Raw genomic sequence first — 20,358 nt, 5'->3', positions numbered from 1 at the left:
AGTGACCCCTGGGAAGAGCTTCACTATCATTGCGAAGTATGCTATGCACAACTAGCACCACCGCGCTCACAAAGGCTATAGGTATCGGACGCAAATCCCCAACACATGCGCATATCTGCCTCCCGTGTTTCGTTTCACTTCTCGCGATCATCAGTCTCGCCTATCCGCAGACTCCTCAAACTACGCTTGGCGAAAATGCTCCTGCGTTCGAACACCTTGTTGCCTTGTCAACAAGGCCTTACCGTGTGGTTATGCCCAGACCGCGGTACTGGGGAACCTGTCGCTATCAAGACCGACGGCATCGCTACCTACGGCTACATCAAGAAAGACGACATCAATCTGATGGGAATGGGCTCTCACGGATGGCCCAGGTAATTAGCATGCAGCGACTTGCCCTCCTGCAGGACGGAACGCGGAATTCATGGAATTAGGTACGGCTATTGCAGCGTCTCTCGGGCACAGCTTGAGTCTATTTCGCATTGCAATGCATTAGCCATGGAAGGACTGCGCCGCCAGTCAGGTGTGGAGTTAGCAATTCCCTGGATTTGCCTTAATGAGTCACTGTCTGACTGAAAGAGACTGCTCTAGCGGACGCATCAACTCGACCTCTCCTTCAGGAGCCCGCTTCCGCGTCTACGCATCAACACGCGAAGTCAATCATCTGTTTATCCAAGGTCCACGATTATCGAGCGAGACAGCAAGCCCTCTCGCCTACCGACTCGCGGACCGGTCTCACCTCTTCACCCCGGAAGTGAGAAGGCATACGGTGGCTCAAGTGGCTCAGGTGGCGCTGAGCGCAGAGTCGCATCCGGCCCTGCGATCGCCTCCTCATGTCTGTGATCGCGATCGCAATCGCAATCGGCAACCCGATTCCAAGTACAGGTGTTGGACAGGCCGTGCTGGTTCCCTTATTCAGCCTCTCAACAAGCTTGATAATAGCACCTTCGAGCTTGTTTTACTGCCGACAGCGCTAGACTGTGATCTCGACCCCAGACTGGTCTTACATGGCATTCGGCAAGCTGCTTCCAGCTTTGACGTCGACATAAACTAACCGTCTCGCTTGCGAGCCGTTAAAAAGCAATCTGACCTTTCAAGATTCGCATTACTGGGGCCAGGGGAGAACAAAAAGCAACACTCCCTTCTTCAGCTTTCGCTCTTTCCCTTAAGCACTCCCGCTTCGCCTGCCGAGGACCACGAAAAAGCAAATCGCAAAGCACGCCCGCCCGGTTCACCCGTGTCGGGATGTGAGGCCCATGCTCCCGTGCGCCCGCTGCGTTCGAGGGGCGCTCGGGGCTGCATCAGAAAGGGTATAGGGAAGTGCGATGTCGGTGTGTTGTGCGCTGCTGCCGCCGCCATTTAGGGCGCTATACCGAGAGCCCTCTAGATCGCCACACCACAAGCAGAAAAAAGGGTCTGTCGATGCTCTATCCTGGGAACTCGTACCATGGCGTCGTCAGTGGTCAATAAATTTCCCGTTCTACACCGTCGTAGACCCAGTTCTCAGGAGCCGATCACGGCAGCCACTCTGGCTTCAACTCGACATCGTGAGCCAGAAATAGCTACAAGGGGCGAGCTGCGACGGTTCCTTGGCATACTCCAGCGTTGCGTGGTTTGTCCGAGTTCGTTTTCTGCGACTTCGTGTCCGTCGCCCGAATTCCTACTTCGATGCAGGCACTAAAAAGCGCGCAATAATGCAGTACAGGACAGCATAAATCCTTGAAAGGACCCTTCAGAAGGAATATTCCACACAATTCCACCGTTGACCCGCTGTACTCCACTATGTACTGAGTATCAACGGAGAACGTGGGCTTCCCCACTACACAGGGATCATCTCTGTACCTTCGGCCCGTTAGGCCTTTCGCACGCTTCCAACATTGCGTCGCAGAAGAAAGTCACGCGTCACCACTGTAATCACCGTTTCACCGACACTTCCACCTATCTTCATTATCGAAGTAAGTCAGTGGTGTAGAATTCCGCTCTACACTACGAGACGCAGTGCCACTTATCATCTCGCGTCCAGAGCCTCGGTACGCCTCCCAAACTCTACGACGGGTGCACGATGGCTTTCCGACTGGTCCCGAGATTTCGGTGACTCGAGTCAAACCAGCTCGATCGGCGAATTGCACAACTTGCCGGTTCCACAACAGAAGCCAACGGAGTCAGCGTCAACACCCGCAGGCAGCAGCTGTTGGAGCCCGACGTTCGGCCGCGGTACAAATGATCTTCAAACAGGCCAGAACCCGGTTCATGGGTAATCTGACTCGAACGTCCCGTTCCGAGACGGCTTCGGTACCCCGTCATCCTTAGCCCAACGCGCGCCAGTGTGCAACGTCATTAGTCCGGGCCGGTAATCAGAGTTGCAATAATATCGGCGGGAGATTGTCGGGAGAGTGGATTTTTAGGTTTTGATGTTTATGCGCGCGACTTGCGAAATATTCCGTCGTTTACCCGTATTGGGCGTTGGAGGGATGATTGCTGATGCGGAGGGATGGGCGGGGATGGTGATACTTCGCGTAGGTGAGGCTACAGGGGTCATCGCTGGAAGGGTGATGTGACGGGAGGGGATGGCGTGCAGATTGGTGGATTGACGACGGCGTCATGGCGTGCATGAGTGAGAAGATGATGAGGGCTTGCAGATATGTATTGGATGGAGGGGGATGATCCAAGGTGCTGGGAATGATGTGTTGTACTACCGAGGTAGCTTGGGAGCTGTGGGTAGCGTGCATTATCACTCACATATCATCAAAAAGGATGGAAATGATAGGTTTGCATGCATGTTTGTGCTATCGAGATGTTGCAGCGGGTAGTAAAGTGCATCTCATATCTTCCTATTCGAGAAATGCAGACTTCCATGGATACTAGAATGGTCAGGAGAAGATAACGCCCGCATATGCGATATGAAAACACGGCATATGCAGGTTGTATGTCCAGTAACTCGCCTACCCCAGGGAAAGAGGAATCTCGAACGTAGGTAGGCGGAGGTCATCGGGCGACGCTCGCGTGCCTCTTCCACGAGGGCACCTCATTCTGTGCGACCGTTGCTTGCTGGCGTGAAGAGTGTCGGTGCCTGAGACATCCCACAACAGTCTCACAACTCCAGCTCCTCATCCTGCTCCTGCTCTCCAAGCCCCAGCCACGCTTTCCACCCACCCCACTTATGCTCTCTCTCCCCCGGCAGCCTGCACTTCTCAATCTCCTCCCTCGTCACGCCCTGCCACTCCTCCAGCGGAATCCAGCCAATATACGCACGATCTCCAAAGCCACCAATCCAATACACCTCCTCGACGACCAGGCGCACCCACCTGCTCTCATGGATGCGATTCCCGGGTAGCCACGACACGGCATCCGGATGCTTCGCGACAAAGCAAGCTGCGACGCCTTGCCGCGTCACCTCCTCCGGCGTGAGCTCCTCGAGGTGCCCGACGAGCGAGAAGCGCGGCGTCGCCGCCGCGCTGTACGGCCGCCGATACGGCGCGTGCCAGCGCATCGAGAGCGTGATGTTGGACCCCGCCGCCACGTTCTTGAACGACGTTGCAATGGTGATCGCTAGGAGCGTCGGGTTGCCCGTGCGTGGCTCGCAGTCGCCGAAGTAGTCCATCAGCCCGATCGGCTTGCCGCCTACGTCGGCGGGACGCTGTTCCTGCGCCGTCGACGACGGGAACAGGGTGCTAAGCGTGCCGATGGTTTCGAGGTGTAGGATGCGGCGCGCTTGGATGGCGGACTCGTGGACGGTTGGGATGCGGTAGGTGGCGTGCTCGTCGGCGGCGGCGGCGGGCGGGTTCGAGAAGAGGTGCTGTGGTGGCGGGAGGTGGGAGGCGGAGGTGAGGGCGATAAGGGAATGGAAGGCGGTTGCGACGCGCATTTTGTAGCTTTTCGGTCTGAGAGCGATGTCGGGATGCTGTAGAGCGAGGTAAGTGCTAGATTAGCCGCAGTGAGTGTTGGGTTGGAGGGCGGAACCTGCGACTGCAGATGGTGTTGAGGTGAAGTCGCGCAGGTGTATCACAGATATCAGACGATCAGGAGGGGCGATTGCGCGGGGAAATTCCGGCTAAGGGGACGCTGCATTGGCATCTTGGGATACGGGACGGGTGCTGAAGCCTGCGTATACCGAAAAGTTGACGAGTTGCGCAGTACAGCGACGGCAATTGCATTGACGATACTGACAGCGTCGAGGCTGAAGACCACCCTCCGTGGAACCGTGGTTCTTCAACGTGTAGATTATCTTATCTGATGCTGCCAAGCTTCTGGCTTAGTCATTCGCTTCGGTTAATACCACACCTGGGCAAAATCGAGCATCTCCTCACCGTCGCAGTCCAGTCATCCGGCAACTACCCACGACCACAACAGCTACCTGTACGTGCCTCGCTGCATCGAACGTCCCTCGCGAATCTTCGAACCCGCAGCAGAAGACATATTTCCCTCCCGCCGGAATTTAGAGCAGAGTCGCTAACGTTCCTTTTGCCACGCAGACGACCTCTACACACAGCGCTTTCTGATCGACTCGTTCGTGAGAAAACACCGCAATCATGGGAAAAGGTATGGGAATCAGCGGAATCGTGCTGCTTCGGTAGCGATAGGAATGCGGCAGATGACTAACGAGATACATAGTCCACGGATCCCTCGCTCGCGCGTAAGCTCTCGTACTCGATCATGGTTGGAAACATTGCGCTCATCGTAGTATAGTGGAAAGGTCAAGTCTCAGACCCCGAAAGGTTGGTGTTCCCTGGTATCTGTTTTGTGCGAAGCCTCGGGAAGACCGCGGCGCGACAGAGTAGCCCTCCAAGAACACCGGTTGCTAACTGTCCTGTCTTCAGTTGAGCCCCAAGAGAAGAAGAAGACCCCCAAGGGCCGCGCCAAGAAGAGGCTCACTTACACCCGCCGATTCGTAAATGTCACCATGACCGGCGGCAAGAGGAAGGTGAGCGACATCCTCGGGTATTTTCAGTGTGTCGCGGAGGTGCTGATCTTTCATAGATGAACCCGAACCCGACCTCGTAAGCGGATATCCGACGAGGGGAAGGAGTGAGGTGGAACGCACAAGCTAGAATCTCGGTCATGAATTCGGTTTCCTCGGGATGGCTATGACTCTGGATCAGAGGGATTGGGAGGCTCGATTCGCGAAGGATGTGGTTGTGACACGTCTGCTCGAGCGAGAGGCCCACGCTTTGGGATGATAGGGGCATATTCATGGCGTACAATGTACATTCGGTTTGACAGGGCTACATTACGAACTCTAGCATTTGTGTTCGATATCATGGGTCATGCTCTCGATTCGCGTTGATGCTCTCGAATCGCGTTGTGCCCCTTCTATCAGCTCTGTTTCTTCATCCTCAGTGCATTTCAGCAAACAAGGACGCCCCATCACACTAAGCCCTTCCTGCAAATCTAACGAACTTGTTTGATAAGATGTCTGCGATTACTCCGGTTGGTCGACTGGTGCAGAGGGGCGCGCCAAGGCGAGGCCGGCCGAAGCGAACGCGATCTACGTCACATCCCAACCTCACCTCACGAGCTTGCATAGCTTCATCTGAACTTTTCATGTGAAGCCACCCACACCAGCACTCCAAGCACCCAATACCGCAACAATGTGGAAGCGAATCTTCGGAGAGGTACAGCATTGACTAAGACACCCATTGCTTCTCACTAACGGCATGTCTAGCACGGCGCGAAGAATGTCGTTACCCTATTCCACAAGCCATCCAGCGCCGCATCCACCCGCGTACTCACCGTCCTCAAGCAGGCGCACGCGCAGGCAGTAGCACACTCGACGGAGGACCAGGCGAGCTCGCATCAAGCACAGAGCAAGCTGGAGCGAATGGAGTTTGAACTGGATGTCACGGACGCGCCGCCGACCAGCGATCAACTCAAGAACATCCTCGAATACCTCGGAGGACCAAGCGCAGTGTCGAAGGTCATTAAAGGGGCACAGAATGAGTCGGATGCGATGAAGAAGCTCGAGGCGGATGGCGAGGCATTCGAGCGGCCAGTGGTCAGTCTCCCTGGGATCTCAACGCCGGCAACAGCTAACAGCGGCAGGTGGTGGACTGGAACCAAGGCAAAGCAGGTACGAGAATTTCTGATTCCATGTTCAGATGCATCGACCTTTCTAACAGAAGCAGTTGTCGGAGACAATGAGTCGGAGATCTTATCACTTCTTCGCTCCATCCCCAAGGAGACTGACAAGGCGTAAAACATGCGTTGAACATCATAGTTCGTGTATATCATTTGCACAGGTAATCGCAACTCCGGTTTGGATGAGCCGACCTTGGAATAGATTGGCTCGTCTTGCCCCTCAACAACTTTCTAGCGTGAGGAACAAACAAACTGTGGCTAAGCGACGGGTGGCTGCAATTACGCTGCCCAAATTCTGGAAATCTGAAACATTGTCTCTGGGCCTGGTGCCCGTAACATAAAGTGGCAGCGGCCCTGTCGTGTGTTCGATTTTTGTGACCATCCCCCGCCCCTCCTTCCAAGTATGGCCGAAAGGCTTCTACAGCAGTAGGTATATCTCTACATCTCAAATTCGCGAGAGAGTCTGCGTGCGGACCGGAGATTATGCCCCTCCGCAGTGCATTGGAGGACTGGGACGCTCGGCGCACAGGCGGTGTTAGCCAGTGAAAAGAATTGCGGGACGCCCGCAGTGCGAGAGACTGGACTGCACTCCACCGCACTCTTTCCCATCTTCACCACCGCAAAACCTCGCGGGCGGCTGCCAAGGCGCGCACCTTCCTTTCCGTCCAGCGCAAAACAATCGACTCCTCTCACCTTTTCTGCAGCTTCTGCACCTTCCTTCCTTCCCCACCACACCTTCCTTTCTGGAGTTGCGGCGTCAACAGGTCCTCTTTTCTGCTTCCGCATTGCGGTCAGATACTCCTTCCTCTTCTTCATCGGCCCGCGCGCCTTCCTCCTCTCTCATATACTCCTCCCGGCGAGCGCCTCCATCATGGCCGACGCTCAACCGCCGACACCGACCACATCACCACCCCGCGAGGACGCTCCGGCCGATGCACAACAAGCCCACTCTCCCGCCGACTCTGACAGGACGGTCGCTGTTGTATCACTGCCCGCGGGACAACCGCGAAAAGCGATTGAGCCCATGCCGTCCTCGGGCGCCGCCTACTTCTCCACCGATTGCGGCCGTCTCCCGCACCGTCAACCGCCCGGCCCACAGCTTCCACCAGTGATTGTTCGCAGCGACAAAATACGCGGTGTCGTCGACTTTGCCAACTACTGGCGGAACAAGCACCCGAAGGCCTACCATTGCTTCTTCCCCCTGTGCGGCTGGACCATTGAGGACTTGTGGGACAATGCCGACATTCACCTCGAATCCCCGGCTTTCCTCCAGGAAGTGCTCAAGTTCATCACCCAAGACAATGTCTATCGCGCGAAGGCATATGCGATTGACTGGTCCAAGGAGCACCAGGACAAGCTAGAATTAATCGGCGGCGACCTGACCGGCATCTATGACCCGAATGACCATCTCGCGTTCGTCGACAAGGTCTTCACCGACGGCGAGACAAATGAATACCCGCGCCATTTTCTTTGGCACGTCACTAACATTATGAGAAATGGTATGTGGAACGTTGTTAAGAATCAGCAAGCGGCGCAGGCGGCAGCTAGTGTCCAAGGAGCGGCCAAGGCAGACGGGGAGGACACGGGCACGGCGAAGCTCGAGTCTACCCCTGCCTCAGACACTAAGACCACTGCTCCCATGGAACAGCTGCACCGTCAACCAGTGTCTCCTCCTGGTGGCGGACCGCGTAAGACGGGCCGCACAAGATCCCCTCATTTCGTCCACGTAAACTGACAAATTTATCTAGATATGGCGGCAGCTAGACAGCCTCCCGCACAACCAGCCGCTGTTCCCTCGGCGATGTTCGCTCCGCCTGCTCCTGGTCTCCCAACTCGAACGCCGTCCTTCATGGCATCTCAGACCCCGAGGGGCTACCCGAACCACCCAGCTACACTTGGAATGGCAGATCCAACCTCCATGGTGCCTCAGCATATGAACGGATCGCTGCGAAATCCGAAGAACAGGCCCGCGCGATCAGGGTCGGGCACTTACAATCAGCAGCAGTCGCCCCACGGTTGGGTCGACAATATTCGCATGCCCTCTGGCCCGCACTTTCGACAACCATCCGGCCCTATGTCTGCCGGTCAGTCGCCACGTTTTGCTTCACTAATGCCGATGGGGCCTGGCATGATGAACCCTCTGAACCCCATGGCACAGTTTCCGCCAAATGCCTCCATGGCTCCGTACACTTCGATGATGCAACAGAGCATGATGGCCCAGCAGGCCCCGCCGTTTGCGCCAGCAATGGACCCCGCTTATCAGTCATTGCTTTCCGGTGGTGCTGGCGTCGGCCCGCGCGGTATGCCTTTCGGTGATATGACCAACAGCATGCAGTACCCGCCAGGTAGAGGTGCGGATCCTCGCAGCGGGATGGGTCGGCGTGGGAGCCAGGCATACAAGCAGACGGGACTATACAATCCCTACGGTGCGGAGCGACCCGACAAGGCTGACTTTGCCACGATCCCACCGCAGACCAACGGCAAGAAGACTAGTCGAAACAGCTTCTCGAACCCTACAGGACGTGGCCGAAAGATTTCTGTCGGCTCGTACAATCGTTCCAGCTATGGGCAGTACAACCCCGACCGAGGAGACCCTAGCCTCATGCACAACGGTCACTATACGGACGTGCCGTCTCAGAAACTTTCGTACACGCAATTGAACCTAGCCGTCGTCAACGATAAGGAGGGTGGCTGTGGTGAGGACTGGATCGGCCCGAACAATGATTCTGTCGGCGAGCTTTGGGTCGGCGAGTTGCCAGTCGACGTTAGCGAGCAGGAGCTCCGCGACTTTTTCTACAATGCAGTCAGTGTCCCGGCCAAGGCTGTTTTTGTGAAAAACAGTCATGCCTTCGTTCAGTAAGTCCCTGTACTTCCCTTCCCCCTTGTCCGCAGTGCTTGCTCGATACTCGTCCCAATCTCGTTCGTTATTTAATGCGGCAAGCTGACAATTCTAGTTTTTTGACCACCGCCGACGCGCGAAAAGCCCTCAAAGTCGACGGCATGCGTTACCGTAATAGGCGACTGTCCGTTAGAGTCCCTAGACGATACTTCATGCTGCCGGACCCGAGCATGCCTTCCCGAGAACGCCAGGTGTCGAACCCTTATGCTCATGGTGTTGCGCGCACGCCCTCCTACGGGGCCCCGAGCGCTGTAGACAACCCCGCTATACACAAGCTGTCAGTGCAGTACTCGCCGCAGGACGCTAGGAGCGACCTGCCCAACAGTGTTCGCCAACAGCAGCAGGAATATGCTGCTGCCAGCGGAAGCCCTGAAATGCGAAAGGCTAAGAAGTCGTCCGAGACCAAGGCGGAGATCTTGGGTGGAGGCTCGCCACTCGATAAAGATCTAGAGCGCGATGCAACTGAGCTTGACTTGGTCCCAGAACAGCCCACGTCGACCGCTGCGGCGGGTACAATCGCAGAGGATGTCTCTCCGCAACTTGGTGAAGTGCCTGAAGTGCGAGTGGCCAGTGCTATCAAAAGGGACTCCGTCGTGCTTGTGAGCGCCTCGGATACGATCGGCGAGCTCGACGAAATCCATGAAAAAGCCGAATCAAAAGATACTACCAGCGGCCGACAGAAGAAGGTTTCGAACGAAGCTGAAAAGATAGTAGAGACGGTAGCTGCAGTTGACCCTCCGGTGCCACCTCAGTCATCCGTTACGATCGGCGCATCACCTCGGGTAGACAGTCCGACACGTTCCGGCGAGGGTGTGGTAAAAGGAAAAGACGCGGTTGATGTGATTAAGCCCGTTGACGATGTCCAACCTAAAGATACGGGGGTCCATTCTCGTCCCCGAGAGGAGACAATATCCGATGACGAGCAAAAGAATGATCTGAGCTTCCACTCCGCCCAGGAGTCGCAGTCCGACACTGGAAAGCACGAGCAGCAGGGCCGACTCGTGCCCGTCGTCAAAGGGGATGAACAAGAGTCTGGTCTCGGTACACAAGAACCTCTTCATTCTGGAGCTGTAGGAACGGTGGCGGAGTTGGGTGCTCAAAAGAATGAATCTACGGAGCTGGATTCTACTGCATCCCAGCAGGGACAGCCCAAGCCCATGACTGCCCAGGTCAAGCCGACCGCAGAGGCAGCAAAGGTGCATGGAGCTAAGCAAACTCAGTCTCTCCATCCCTTTGCGAAGCCCAGCAAGGGCCAGACAAAAAAGGAGAGGGATGCCAAAAAGAAAGAGAAGAAGAAGGGAAAGGAGAAGGTCATAGTCGAGAAAGCTACTCCGGTTACAGCGATACCGGATGAGGCTGAAGTGACTAAAGCCGAGCTTCAACCTAGTCAGGACACATCTGGTAGCTCGTCGAAAGCCAATGTCGTAGCCGACGCTGATATCAATGCAACCGCGGCGAGCGTTGTTGAAGCCAGCAATGCTGCTGATGGCGCCCTCAAGGACACGAAGGACGGAGAGACTGTCAGCATAGACGGTGCGGATATTGGACAGCGATCAGGTAAAGACGCCCGTTCCCCTGGTAAGCTCGTGACAGTGACTCAGAAGCCGGAAGTTCACCAAGTGTCATTGGCTCAGACGGCCAAGCAGGAACATCCGCACGACGCTCTATCTTCAGCTCCTGCGCGGTCTTGTGAGGACGCGGTGGCCGACGCGGTGGCCGACGCGGCCGCAGGTACCGCCGGTCCGCCAACGTCGAAGCTAGATTTGATGGAGCCATCAGAACTAACCCATGACGCTCAAGAACCCGCAAAGAAGACAAAGGCAGCTCGGGCTAAGATTGCTGTTCCGAATCTAGACCTCCTCCAACGCAAGACCTCTACCTCTAGCACAAGCTCGCCGCTTCACACAGCCTTCACCACGAAAACACCGTCATCAGGCACCCCTAGCCCGACGGAGCCTGCAAAAGATTCCCGAGAGACAGATAAGAAAGGTGAGTTGGATGAGATGTAGATTCACAAATGCTGAGACTAATGCTTTCTGCAAGGTCCATTTCATAGCGCGAAGCCGCAGGACACAGTGTCCATAGCAAGCTCCTCCACGCTACGGGGACCGAGCCCTCCGCCAATGTCAGCTAGCCCTACTGCCGCGGAATTCCACACGCCCATGCAGACTCCTACTACCCTGGGTCCAGCACCGTCGGAAGCGGCAAAGAAGAAGAAAAAGAAGAAGAAGAAAGCTTCCAACAAGGTGGCCGACAAACCGGAGGAGCAGCCGAGCAAGCAAGACGCCGAAGCTGATGCGTTCCACGATCAGCTGAGTCAGATCGATGCTTATAAGCATGCGTCCAATCAACCGGGATCGTACTACACCCTACGCGGTGCACAAGACGATGTTCTGCGTCTCGTTCAAGACGACACACGATCCGAAAAGGCCGCTGAAGAAGCAAGTGGGGGTGAAAAGAAGGTGCGTGCACCCTCTATTCACACCACTCTCCAGTCGCCTCCTCTATACTGTATGGACTATCATATCCTATTCCGGTCGAACTGAACTAACTCTCTCGCAGAAAGCAGCCGAGAGCTTCATGCGGGAGCTCCAGACTTTTGCTAAAGAGAAGACAGCTTCTTATGGCAAACTTTTGGCGGAGGGCATTTGGAGCGAGAGCGGCAGGAAGCAGGTCCCGAACATCTCCTCTGCCGAGTTGAGCGAGTTTATTGACGGTCCTCAGAAACACCCCGGTCTAACGACGCTTCTTGAAAATGAGCAAGATCCGATAGATTTCGGTAACCCAGATGCCAAAGCGAAGTCGCCCTTCTTCTCATGATCGGTCGGATTCTGCGAGGTCGCGGGCATGAGCTCGGCGCCTTTCGGTTGCTAGTTCTGCACTGGGGCATCGGGCTCCCGGGTGGTGCTTCTCGGAAAGGTCTTTCCATTGTTTTGTGGGACTTCAAGCGGACTGATGGGTTCCCATGATATCACTCGCGGGTATAACATGATAGTGGGCTGCATACATTCTTCGGAGAGTGCGGTGGCATGGGCGATTGGTTGTTGACGCCAGTCTTAGTCGCACTATCAGCGAGTCTTGGGTTGGGAGCATAATGCAAGACTGTCAAGCTCTTCAATAATTAGCGCACATGAGTGATGTTATGGTATCGTGATATCCCTGCGATAGCCCCAGCACTGTTGGTATTCGAGTCTGAGGAACTAACTTCATTCCTCCTAGGTTCACTCCATCTACCTCGTGATCTTCTCATACAGGTGTGAATTCTTTCGCCGAGAGCTATAGCTTCCCGCTGAGTGGTATCTGCAGCGAAACACGTAAAAACGCGACGGAAGACGCCTCTACTGATGTGGCAGCGGGGTTATCCGCGATGATGTGCTCTAACGTGCCAGTAGGTAGCAGGACCCGTCCTACGCCAACAGCAGCCATGCACTCTTACTTCACCCGCTTCACAGCGTGCGCCGCAGTGCACCAGTTACGCCTCCCACGCACGCCCCAACCTCAGCCCGAATCCCGCTCAAACCGGTAAATACTCGCGACATTTCTCCGCCCAAGCATTTCGGATCGGGATTCCAGTTAGGAATGAGTGGGCTCTGTCACTTCCACTGTGGCGTATCGTTGGGGAGAATAGTGATGGTATTATGTGAGGGAGACTGGAAAGGAGAAGCAGGAATGTAATATTGCATGTGGGGTTCCGGAGTGGATTGGAGTGGCTTGTGGGGCCGGGCTCTGGAAGGGGATCGGAGATGAAGTGTAAAGTATGTAGATATATGAACGGCAGGGGTGGGGAGCGTGCGCGGGACAGGGGTGTATGGGATTACCAGATGGGGAAAGTTGGATGCTGGGCATTGCGGCAGACGGAGAAAAAGATCGGGACATGGCCACTGTATGATGATGGAGGAATCGTTGGACGGAACGGTTTCAGCTTGGGAAGGCGAAAATGAAAATGGGAAGACCTATCATCTTACTGTTCTAGATTCTATACGCGGGATACCTACACCGACAGTAGTTGGTGAGAACGGAGCTGTGAAAAGTCGGGACCGGAATGTCAATACCGCTCGCATCTACATAGGCGGCATCCCTGAGTGTTGCCCCGGAATCGCTTCAATCCCTGTGGTATGGTTAGAAGGACGCGCACATTGAGAGCGCGACAAGTGCGAAACTTACAGTTAGTGTCACCAACATCCTCGTCAACCTTCTTGGGAACAGAGCACGCGTTCATGGCTTCGAAGGACTGCGTCTTCATGGTCTTGCAGTTCACGTAGCACTCCTCGTCCATAATCTGCTGCAGCGAGTCGTCCTTCCAGCCGAACACGTAGTCGCCGTGGTTGCCGTAGCCAGTACTGCAAACAACGTCAGCGCAATCAATAGGGGAAGGAAGATGGTTTGAGTACTTACGTGTCACTGAACGACCATTCAAAGGGCTGGCTGCCGTCTTCCGGCCACATCTCCTTGGAGTTGAAGTCCTTGGTCTCGAAGATCACCTCGTACATGAGCTGGGGCATTCTGACCGGATGCGTGGATGGGCAGGGTCCTTGCGATTCGAAGGTGCCGCTTGCAGGATAGGACATGTGGGAGATGTGGTCGGGAGAGTCGAGGTCAACGCCATTCCAGCAACTACAATTTCGTCAGCGACTGACTGCCCGGTCTTTCTGATCGCATACACTCACGTCGGGAAACGGAGGTTGACCATGATGCCGGCGGGGCATGGCTTGGTCGGGAAGGCTTTCGTCTCAGGGAAGCGAGTGTTCATATCTTGCAGGCAGGTGTAGGTAAGCTGCGGGTACTTGTCGGCCTCCTGCTTCGTGCCTGCCAGCGGAGATCCGATAAGCATACGGAAGCCCTGCGGTGATGTCAGCCTGCGCCAGGTTTGCTTCGCTTTCTGCACTGACTGGCTGGAAGGCCTTGACTTTCGACTTCTGTGCATAATCGGCCAGCTGGTTTTGCATGTAGTAGACCGTCATTCCGCCGTTCTGGGCCTCGAACCCAACATTGCCCTTCTGCGGAACACGCCGGTAGGTACCATTACGAGCGCGGAAGTATAGAGCTGCTGTCCAGTAGTTGGAGAAATCGTCTTGAGGGAGCCGTTAGGTTGGTCCAGCAGAATGACTGTCCATCGAAGCTCACCTGATGGTTGGCACGTGGTGCAGGTTGACATTTTAGGAGGGTCATGGTTCTCAGGGTACATGCTAGTGTTGAAGGAGTTCTGTGAGAGTCAGTAGCCGTCCACAAGGTCTATGCGTTACACGTACACCACCAATGATCTGATGAAGATGGGGAGACGGCTCTACACCAGGGTTGACCAAAGGATCAAGACGGTCGACAACGAGCTGCGAGCATCCAAAGCGAATCAACGCATGGCTTGGCGCCACAAGGGCTAGAGCAACGAGGGAGTTCCACTGCATGGCGATCGTTCGTCCAGTGGGCGATATTGATGGCGGGATGGTAAAGTCGAAGTGAGCGCGGGCGGGTGAGGGTGGAGAACCCGGACTTATATCGAGGTACTTCTGAGTGGAGCACGGTCTTCAATGCCGATACCCATGAAGATATGAAATGCGATAAGAAAACGCCAACCCGGAGCTAAGCAAAGCGATAGACGAAGCATGCTAGTTGGGCGTATGAGGTCCGCTGTTTACGTTACATGGGTTAGGCTTCCACACACTGAAAACTCGGAAGGAACGGGTACGACGCAATGTGGGACGAGGAGCGTGCTCAGGGGTAAATGCCGGGATCTGTGATCGTCGAATTGATACAGGTACTCTAGAGAACATCAATATCAATATAGCACACCCTGGTCAGCCGCATGCCCGACCGCTCTGTGTAACGCGAACCGGAATTATCATTGCTCGAATCTGAATCCGAAGGTTTGGCATGCTCCCGTGTGGCGGTTGATTTGCACCTAGACCTATCATCAGTAACCCACGTCCAAGGCCGAACCGGTCTACAGAAGTGTTTGGGAATCAACGAATGTAATAGTGCATCTTCCATGCAGAGAACATGCGCTCCTTGGTTCTGCGCCTGGTCTTGGAAATCCTGGCTACTTATAAATCTTTGGTTTCTAGGCCTCGCAGTACTTGGAGGTATGCTGGACATCTGAAGGTAGGATATCGGTTGGGCTGCCGTTCAGGAGCTTTCATGGAGACACTGCCGGATCATCTGGACAATGTGGGGCGCCAGAGAAGTATTCGGAGTCTGAATTGGGGAGACATTGATGCGACAACGTGTAGGTCGGTTGCAGCAGGATGGCAAGCCTTCCTATGTGGAGGTCCAGAAGAGGGCAGTGCGCCTCTCATTCGAAGATCCTCTCGAGGAACAGGGCATCAAAGATAGGCGCAACGTGAAGGCGGCGGGAGGAAGCGAACATGGCGGGCATAATTGCAGGCCTCGGAACGGCGTCGAAGCGCAGTGGAGGAACATGGGAACATGCTTGTGTCTTCCCGGAATCAGATATGACCAGGCAGCGGATGTGCAAGGAAGCTGGCATCCAGCATGCCTTCTCTCTTACGCCAAAGGTGCGCAGATCCCCAAAAATGAGTTCGCTCGCCGCATTCCTTTCTAGACGCATCCACGCGCAATGAAGGCGTATGAACCATGCTGAGCACCCCAGCTCAGGGGGGTTGGTGAAATGGAAGGGTGTTTAATATGTCGATATTGTTCGATTCTTCAACAAGCCGCAAGCGGCTGAAGTAGGACAGAATCCGGGGAACCCGGGCGCCGTATTGCACGCCATTGGTCCAAGAGCTCCATGTGTAACCCAAGGGATTGCCTAGAAGGAGATTTTTATATATATTAGCCGTGAGTGATAAACTCCGCGGGGTCTTGTTGGTTGTTGCGGGGCGTTGAGCTTTCGCCCGCAGGCAGGAGCCACAACTTTAATTGCACTTCGACGTCGATCGCGGCCGCCAGGGGTAGGCGAGCACACCGAAAGCGATGGCAGCTTGAGAGACTGAGTATCACTCACAGGGTACAAAAGGCCATTGAGTGTGAAGATGGATCCGAAATCAAGTTGTCGCACTCGAGATGGGATGGTGAGTGAGTCAGGGAACGAGGTGCGCGGAGGCCACAGTTGTGGATGCGGGGATTACTAAGCAATCTATGTCAAACTGAGAAAGCCCGGACGGACAAACACCTCTCCAGCCGGTCGAACGACCTTCGTGACTTTTTGTATCTCGACGTGTTGTCGAAGGAGACTGAAATGGTGCTTGATGCCACAGGCAGACTCAGTGACGGTCTTGCATCATCATCACCATTGGAGCCGTCCGGTCTCTTTCAATAGCGGCATTGCAACACGGACATCCGGGCATACACACCTTTGGCCAGTTGAGGAGTCCAGAGAAGTGCAATTGCAGGGCCAACCGCGTTGGAATGACCGCAATGAATATACGCTCCCCTTTTAATGCCTTAGGTGCGGAACGGTCCCGGCTCTCAAACTATCGACGACATCTCCTCGTCCAGTTCAGGTGGTCGTTTTGTGCATGTGGGTTGGCAATGATCGCTTTGGGCGAAGTGTCTTAGAAACTAGGCTCATGCAATTGGCCTGATGAGATTCAAAGGCTGGGGAAGTCTAAAGGCAATGACAAGGTCGGTGTTGTTCCCTGGTGCACTCGAGAGAAGTAGTACTGTATCAGCACTTCTGGCTGGCGCCTTCATTGCAAGCCGTCGGTATCATCCTTCCTCTCCCATTCTGACTGGCAGTCGTACTGAATGACAGTTCTGGCGTTAGCCCAGGCTCGGAGCATCGGTATCGCCTGTATGTCACTTCTGCATTCTCGAGCTGTCAATTAATCGGCCTCTGCGGATATGAGCCTGGTGGTCTTCAGATCCCTATCCACTGCCCGGTCAGATATGCATCGCGCCCGCCTGATTATCGAAGCAGCGTGAGGAGCTTGCGTCTGCGCCCGCTAGAACTTCGAAGCAAGTACGGGCGTCACAGTGGGACGGACGCAATTTCGTGCGCAAGAAGAGCCAGATGCGAACGGTGAAAGGGAACGGCAGCAGCCTCTTGACCAATGAATCCGGGATCATACTTATTTACCATTCAGACTCACTTATCAATGATCCCCTCCCCACCGTCTCAGCTTCCTTTCTCAGCATCCACATCTTCCTCGCGACAGCGTTCGACTGAGCCGTCTTCAATTCTACTACCGGCTGTTAGCAAGCATCTACCATCCACCAACACCTACATCTACATGGCGACCACTGCCACCCAGCAACCTCCACAGCGATGTAGCGCTCAGCCAAGAAGAGCACCAAGGCCCGTCCGGTGGCGCCCGCCATTCCCAACTAGGCAGCATCCCGCAGCCGTCGGCACCTCCAAAAACACGCGCTACAACGGGCCAGATCCAGTGAACAGCGGCATCAACCGAGGAATGAATGACACCGAGAAGAAGAAAAAGCAAGCTCTGCCTGCCAGCCGTCAGTGGGATGCAGAGACCAGCGGGGACAAAGATCAAGCATCTGCAGCTGGGAGACCGCCAACCGGCTCAGGAACTCAGTGAGGATAAGGGTGACTCTGCGGCCGGTGGCCGCCAGCCGGTGACGGAGCTGCTGCCACATGGCAGACAGGGCGAATTAGACGCTGGTATTCTGTGTGGGCTGTTTCCTCGTGGTATGCGAGGAGTCTCTAGTGTTCAAGCTGTTGTGAGATGTTAGGTATCTCCAGCTTCGGCCAACCTGCAGATTTCTCAATGCTTTCATTCTTCTTCTACACATCCACCACCCCACTAAAAAGCCGCCCTCCCCGCCTTAACAGCCCTCAAAGCCCCCTCATCAGCCAGCCTCTCAATCATATTATACAGCACAAAGTCACAACCCCTCTTCACCACCAATCCAATCGTCACCGGCACCATCTCTTCGTGCAACGTCACACTGCTATTGTACGATACTTGGCCAATCGGCACCGTGAAGTCGGCGCAACCGAAAATAGGACATATATTCGCGCCCGTGATCTTTGCGGTTTTGGGGAGCACGGCGAGGTACGAGGCGTCGGGGGACTCGTTTAGGGATTCCTCGCGGTATGAAGGCTGTGAGCGTGTGAGGGTTAGCAGATGCAGTGAAGTATAGGGGAATGCGGGGATTAGCTCGGCATCTCTTTGGCTACACGCATTCCCTACAGGCGTCCAGGATGGGCTTTTTCAAGGTAATGTGAGATCTACATACCTTGCCGCCAGTGCCGATATCGTACAGCATCACCGACTCGGAGCACGACTCAGGCGTGCTGTACTGCAGTTCGCGCTCATACCATTCCACACCGAGATTCTTGGTCTGCAGGGCCGCATCGTAGGTCGCTTGGTTGTATACAGATTCGTTGAAGGCGATCCAACCCGGTCGGCGCGCTGGATCGATAGGCGGAAAGCGGCCGTCGAAAAGCGCTTTCCAGGCCGTGATAAGCGGCTTCGCGACAACGCTCCACTGCGTCCAGCTGTTGATGACGCCCGTGGCTCGGGTCAGGGTGGTGAGGTTGCTGGCAATTGGATCGGTCCAGTTCTGCACGGTTGCGGTGAAGTTGAACTCCTTGACTGTCATGTTGAATATGCGGGACATGTTTGCGATGAAGTCTTGTAGGATGGGCTCCGCGGCAGAGTTGTTCAAAGGGAGATAGTCTGTGGGATACAGGATGGTCTTCGGGAAGGCATCGCTATCTGGGACCTGGAGTGGAGAAAGACCGGTGATGGAGACTTCTTGGTGGAGCTGAGGCGCGTACCAGTTCTTCGCGAACTTGATCCACTTGTATGGATCGCGGGAGAAGACGCCTGCCGTGTCTGTGGCACCTCCGAGGGGAATGACGCGCTCGAGAGACATCATGCCTTGGCTGGGTCGCTGACTGCGAAGCGTAAGCATCACTCTCAGTCAACGCGGTTAAACGACTCACCCATAAGTACCAGAGACAGCAGCTGGTCTCCTCATCGATGAGCCAGTATCACTCCCAATAGCATAATCCAACCAGTCGTACGCAGCAATCGAGCATCCACCCCCGGACGAAGATGCAGAGCACGTGAGCCAGCCATCTCCTCGTGGATTAAAAGGATAGTGTTCGTCCTGCCATTCCCACGGATTAGCTCCAGAGGCAAATTGAGCCAGCTTTTGCTTCCCGACCACGACGCCGCCTAGATCGAGGATCTGCTGGACCGAAGGAGCCGTGCCGTCAGAAACAGGCGTGATGTACGCCCACGCCTGGCTGCCGGCGGAAGTCTGGAGGCCCTTCACATCGTAAAGGTCTTTGATAGCGACTCGCTCGCCCGCCAGCGGCCTGTCATCCCCCCAGTAATAAATCCGCGATGGCACTCTTTCCCATGGTCAGCGAAGATCTAGCACATTAAAAAGGCACACTCACGGAATCATAGGGTCCCAAAACTTGGGCAGGAAGACCCCCAGCGGATTATGATTCCCCTCTCCATCGTTCGCATCATACGCGCCGAAAAGAAACGTCCGGTACACGTCGCGATACAAGCGATAAACCGTCGAGAAGCTCACGGAGCCGGAGCCGACGGAAGCCAGATATGGTCCAGCGGGCAAGTCAACAGCTCCTTGAACTGAGATGGTCGAAATGCCCTCAGCAGAAATGGACGCATCTACGAAGACGAAGCTGGCGTTCATCGACCCAAGATACTCGATCGCTGATGCGTCTAAACTCGCTGTCACCGAAGACGAGATATACACTCCTTCCAAGAAATCCTCGCTGAACACATCGTCGCCCTCAAGATACGAAGCAATAACGCCCTCTAGCGTGTCCTTCGAAATACTGGACTCGTTCGTCTTGATCACCGTGATCGGTACCGCGGAGGAGGCTGGCTCGCAGTTGGCCGAAACGACGGCTTTCGGATGCTTTGTATTGGCCAGATACGAAACATTTCCCAGCTCAAAGATCGTATCCGAGTAAGGATTGCTCAAGACGAAAGAATATGGATTCCTTTTCGCAATCGGAGCAGCAGAGACAAAGATAGACGCAAAAACCGCAGTCAAGAGACCCGAGACCGCCAATCGCCCAGCAGCCATCGTGAAGCAGCGGGCCACCGCTCCTCCATCCGCTCCTCATCCTTTGCTTTATACATCTCTAGCACGGATATCAGCGTCTAGTCAGTCAAAGGAACATTGAGATAACGAGACAGAGCGAGATGCCTGATGCGGACTGGTGATGGCTGCGCCTGCAGACGAGGTTGGTGATGGTGGCTTGCTAAGGCTAGCCGATGATCCTTGGCTTGAGCGGGGAGAATCCGCAGGCCGGGATACGGACTAGTTTGCAGGCAGGCTTATCTTCGCGTGCGGGATGTTTCTTCCGTCATCGGCTTCAGCGGTATTATCAATTGGCAGATAGCGATGGGGAATGGGGAGTCCCGCATGAGAAGCACTCCGGCTTGAGGTCCGCGGAAGGCAGGTGAGGGCTAACCGGA

At 55.2% G+C, this 20,358-nt stretch overlaps 8 protein-coding genes across 8 annotated transcripts; 5 read left to right on the top strand and 3 right to left on the bottom strand.

Moving 5' to 3' along the window:
* Positions 1–195: 195 nt before the first annotated feature.
* On the top strand, positions 196–1,360 carry BU26DRAFT_499814 (uncharacterized protein; the record flags this gene model as incomplete). The annotated part of the gene is made up of 3 exons (XM_033826437.1): positions 196–371; positions 589–876; positions 1,096–1,360. The coding sequence occupies 3 exons, from the start codon at positions 196–198 to the stop codon at positions 1,358–1,360; spliced, it is 729 nt and encodes a 242-aa protein (XP_033692299.1).
* Positions 1,361–2,764: 1,404 nt separating this feature from the next.
* On the bottom strand, positions 2,765–4,182 carry BU26DRAFT_513995 (uncharacterized protein). The gene has a single exon (XM_033827733.1). It carries the CDS (start codon positions 3,860–3,862, stop codon positions 3,089–3,091), a length of 774 nt encoding a protein of 257 aa, XP_033692298.1. The 5' UTR covers positions 3,863–4,182; the 3' UTR covers positions 2,765–3,088.
* Positions 4,183–4,328: 146 nt separating this feature from the next.
* BU26DRAFT_513994 (ribosomal protein S30) lies at positions 4,329–5,250 on the top strand. Its single transcript, XM_033827732.1, has 6 exons — positions 4,329–4,353; positions 4,470–4,536; positions 4,609–4,630; positions 4,684–4,712; positions 4,815–4,918; positions 4,975–5,250. The coding sequence occupies exons 2-6, from the start codon at positions 4,527–4,529 to the stop codon at positions 4,996–4,998; spliced, it is 189 nt and encodes a 62-aa protein (XP_033692297.1). The 5' UTR covers positions 4,329–4,353; positions 4,470–4,526; the 3' UTR covers positions 4,999–5,250.
* Positions 5,251–5,579: 329 nt separating this feature from the next.
* Positions 5,580–6,372, top strand: BU26DRAFT_513993 (uncharacterized protein). The gene is made up of 4 exons (XM_033827731.1): positions 5,580–5,609; positions 5,660–5,989; positions 6,037–6,064; positions 6,120–6,372. Exons 1-4 carry the CDS (start codon positions 5,586–5,588, stop codon positions 6,188–6,190), a joined length of 453 nt encoding a protein of 150 aa, XP_033692296.1. The 5' UTR covers positions 5,580–5,585; the 3' UTR covers positions 6,191–6,372.
* A 1,412-nt stretch (positions 6,373–7,784) lies between these two features.
* Positions 7,785–11,607, top strand: BU26DRAFT_40599 (uncharacterized protein). The gene is made up of 4 exons (XM_033822863.1): positions 7,785–8,928; positions 9,027–10,960; positions 11,015–11,482; positions 11,534–11,607. Coding segments are annotated over exons 1-4 (3,510 nt in total). The 5' UTR covers positions 7,785–7,822; the 3' UTR covers positions 11,536–11,607.
* A 1,333-nt stretch (positions 11,608–12,940) lies between these two features.
* Positions 12,941–14,470, bottom strand: BU26DRAFT_474104 (uncharacterized protein). Its single transcript, XM_033825488.1, has 7 exons — positions 14,221–14,470; positions 14,096–14,174; positions 13,861–14,042; positions 13,639–13,811; positions 13,367–13,585; positions 13,136–13,311; positions 12,941–13,079 (listed from the first exon to the last, which is right to left on the bottom strand). Exons 1-7 carry the CDS (start codon positions 14,371–14,373, stop codon positions 13,033–13,035), a joined length of 1,029 nt encoding a protein of 342 aa, XP_033692294.1. The 5' UTR covers positions 14,374–14,470; the 3' UTR covers positions 12,941–13,032.
* A 2,507-nt stretch (positions 14,471–16,977) lies between these two features.
* Positions 16,978–17,466, top strand: BU26DRAFT_499810 (uncharacterized protein; the record flags this gene model as incomplete). Its single annotated transcript, XM_033826436.1, has 1 exon — positions 16,978–17,466. The coding sequence occupies one exon, from the start codon at positions 16,978–16,980 to the stop codon at positions 17,464–17,466; it is 489 nt and encodes a 162-aa protein (XP_033692293.1).
* Positions 17,467–17,691: 225 nt separating this feature from the next.
* On the bottom strand, positions 17,692–20,215 carry BU26DRAFT_599810 (amidase family protein; the record flags this gene model as incomplete). Its single annotated transcript, XM_033835124.1, has 4 exons — positions 19,323–20,215; positions 18,840–19,253; positions 18,128–18,791; positions 17,692–17,991 (listed from the first exon to the last, which is right to left on the bottom strand). The coding sequence occupies exons 1-4, from the start codon at positions 19,961–19,963 to the stop codon at positions 17,692–17,694; spliced, it is 2,019 nt and encodes a 672-aa protein (XP_033692292.1). The 5' UTR covers positions 19,964–20,215.
* Positions 20,216–20,358: the final 143 nt, after the last annotated feature.

The sequence above is a fragment of the Trematosphaeria pertusa genome, assembly GCF_010094035.1.
Source record: "Trematosphaeria pertusa strain CBS 122368 unplaced genomic scaffold BU26scaffold_1, whole genome shotgun sequence".
Classification (NCBI taxonomy): domain Eukaryota; kingdom Fungi; phylum Ascomycota; class Dothideomycetes; order Pleosporales; family Trematosphaeriaceae; genus Trematosphaeria; species Trematosphaeria pertusa.
The sequence above is the reverse complement of the archived record's forward strand: the minus strand, read 5'-3'. Positions and strand labels throughout refer to the sequence as shown.

Excerpts from the sequence above, each read along its gene's own strand:
- BU26DRAFT_513995 (XM_033827733.1), bottom strand. The coding sequence starts at position 3,862 with ATGCGCGTCGCAACCGCCTTCCATTCCCTTATCGCCCTCACCTCCGCC.
- BU26DRAFT_513994 (XM_033827732.1), top strand. Across the intron at positions 4,713-4,814 it reads CAAGTCTCAGACCCCGAAAG|TTGAGCCCCAAGAGAAGAAG; the intron begins GTTGGTGTTCCC and ends TCCTGTCTTCAG. Across the intron at positions 4,919-4,974 it reads TGACCGGCGGCAAGAGGAAG|ATGAACCCGAACCCGACCTC; the intron begins GTGAGCGACATC and ends GATCTTTCATAG.
- BU26DRAFT_513993 (XM_033827731.1), top strand. The coding sequence starts at position 5,586 with ATGTGGAAGCGAATCTTCGGAGAG. Across the intron at positions 5,610-5,659 it reads GGAAGCGAATCTTCGGAGAG|CACGGCGCGAAGAATGTCGT; the intron begins GTACAGCATTGA and ends CGGCATGTCTAG. Across the intron at positions 5,990-6,036 it reads AGGCATTCGAGCGGCCAGTG|GTGGTGGACTGGAACCAAGG; the intron begins GTCAGTCTCCCT and ends TAACAGCGGCAG.
- BU26DRAFT_40599 (XM_033822863.1), top strand. The coding sequence starts at position 7,823 with ATGGCGGCAGCTAGACAGCCTCCCGCACAACCAGCCGCTGTTCCCTCG. Across the intron at positions 8,929-9,026 it reads AACAGTCATGCCTTCGTTCA|TTTTTTGACCACCGCCGACG; the intron begins GTAAGTCCCTGT and ends TGACAATTCTAG. Across the intron at positions 10,961-11,014 it reads CCGAGAGACAGATAAGAAAG|GTCCATTTCATAGCGCGAAG; the intron begins GTGAGTTGGATG and ends GCTTTCTGCAAG.
- BU26DRAFT_474104 (XM_033825488.1), bottom strand. The coding sequence starts at position 14,373 with ATGCAGTGGAACTCCCTCGTTGCTCTAGCCCTTGTGGCGCCAAGCCAT. Across the intron at positions 14,175-14,220 it reads TTCATCAGATCATTGGTGGT|AACTCCTTCAACACTAGCAT; the intron begins GTACGTGTAACG and ends TGACTCTCACAG. Across the intron at positions 14,043-14,095 it reads CACCACGTGCCAACCATCAG|ACGATTTCTCCAACTACTGG; the intron begins GTGAGCTTCGAT and ends GGCTCCCTCAAG.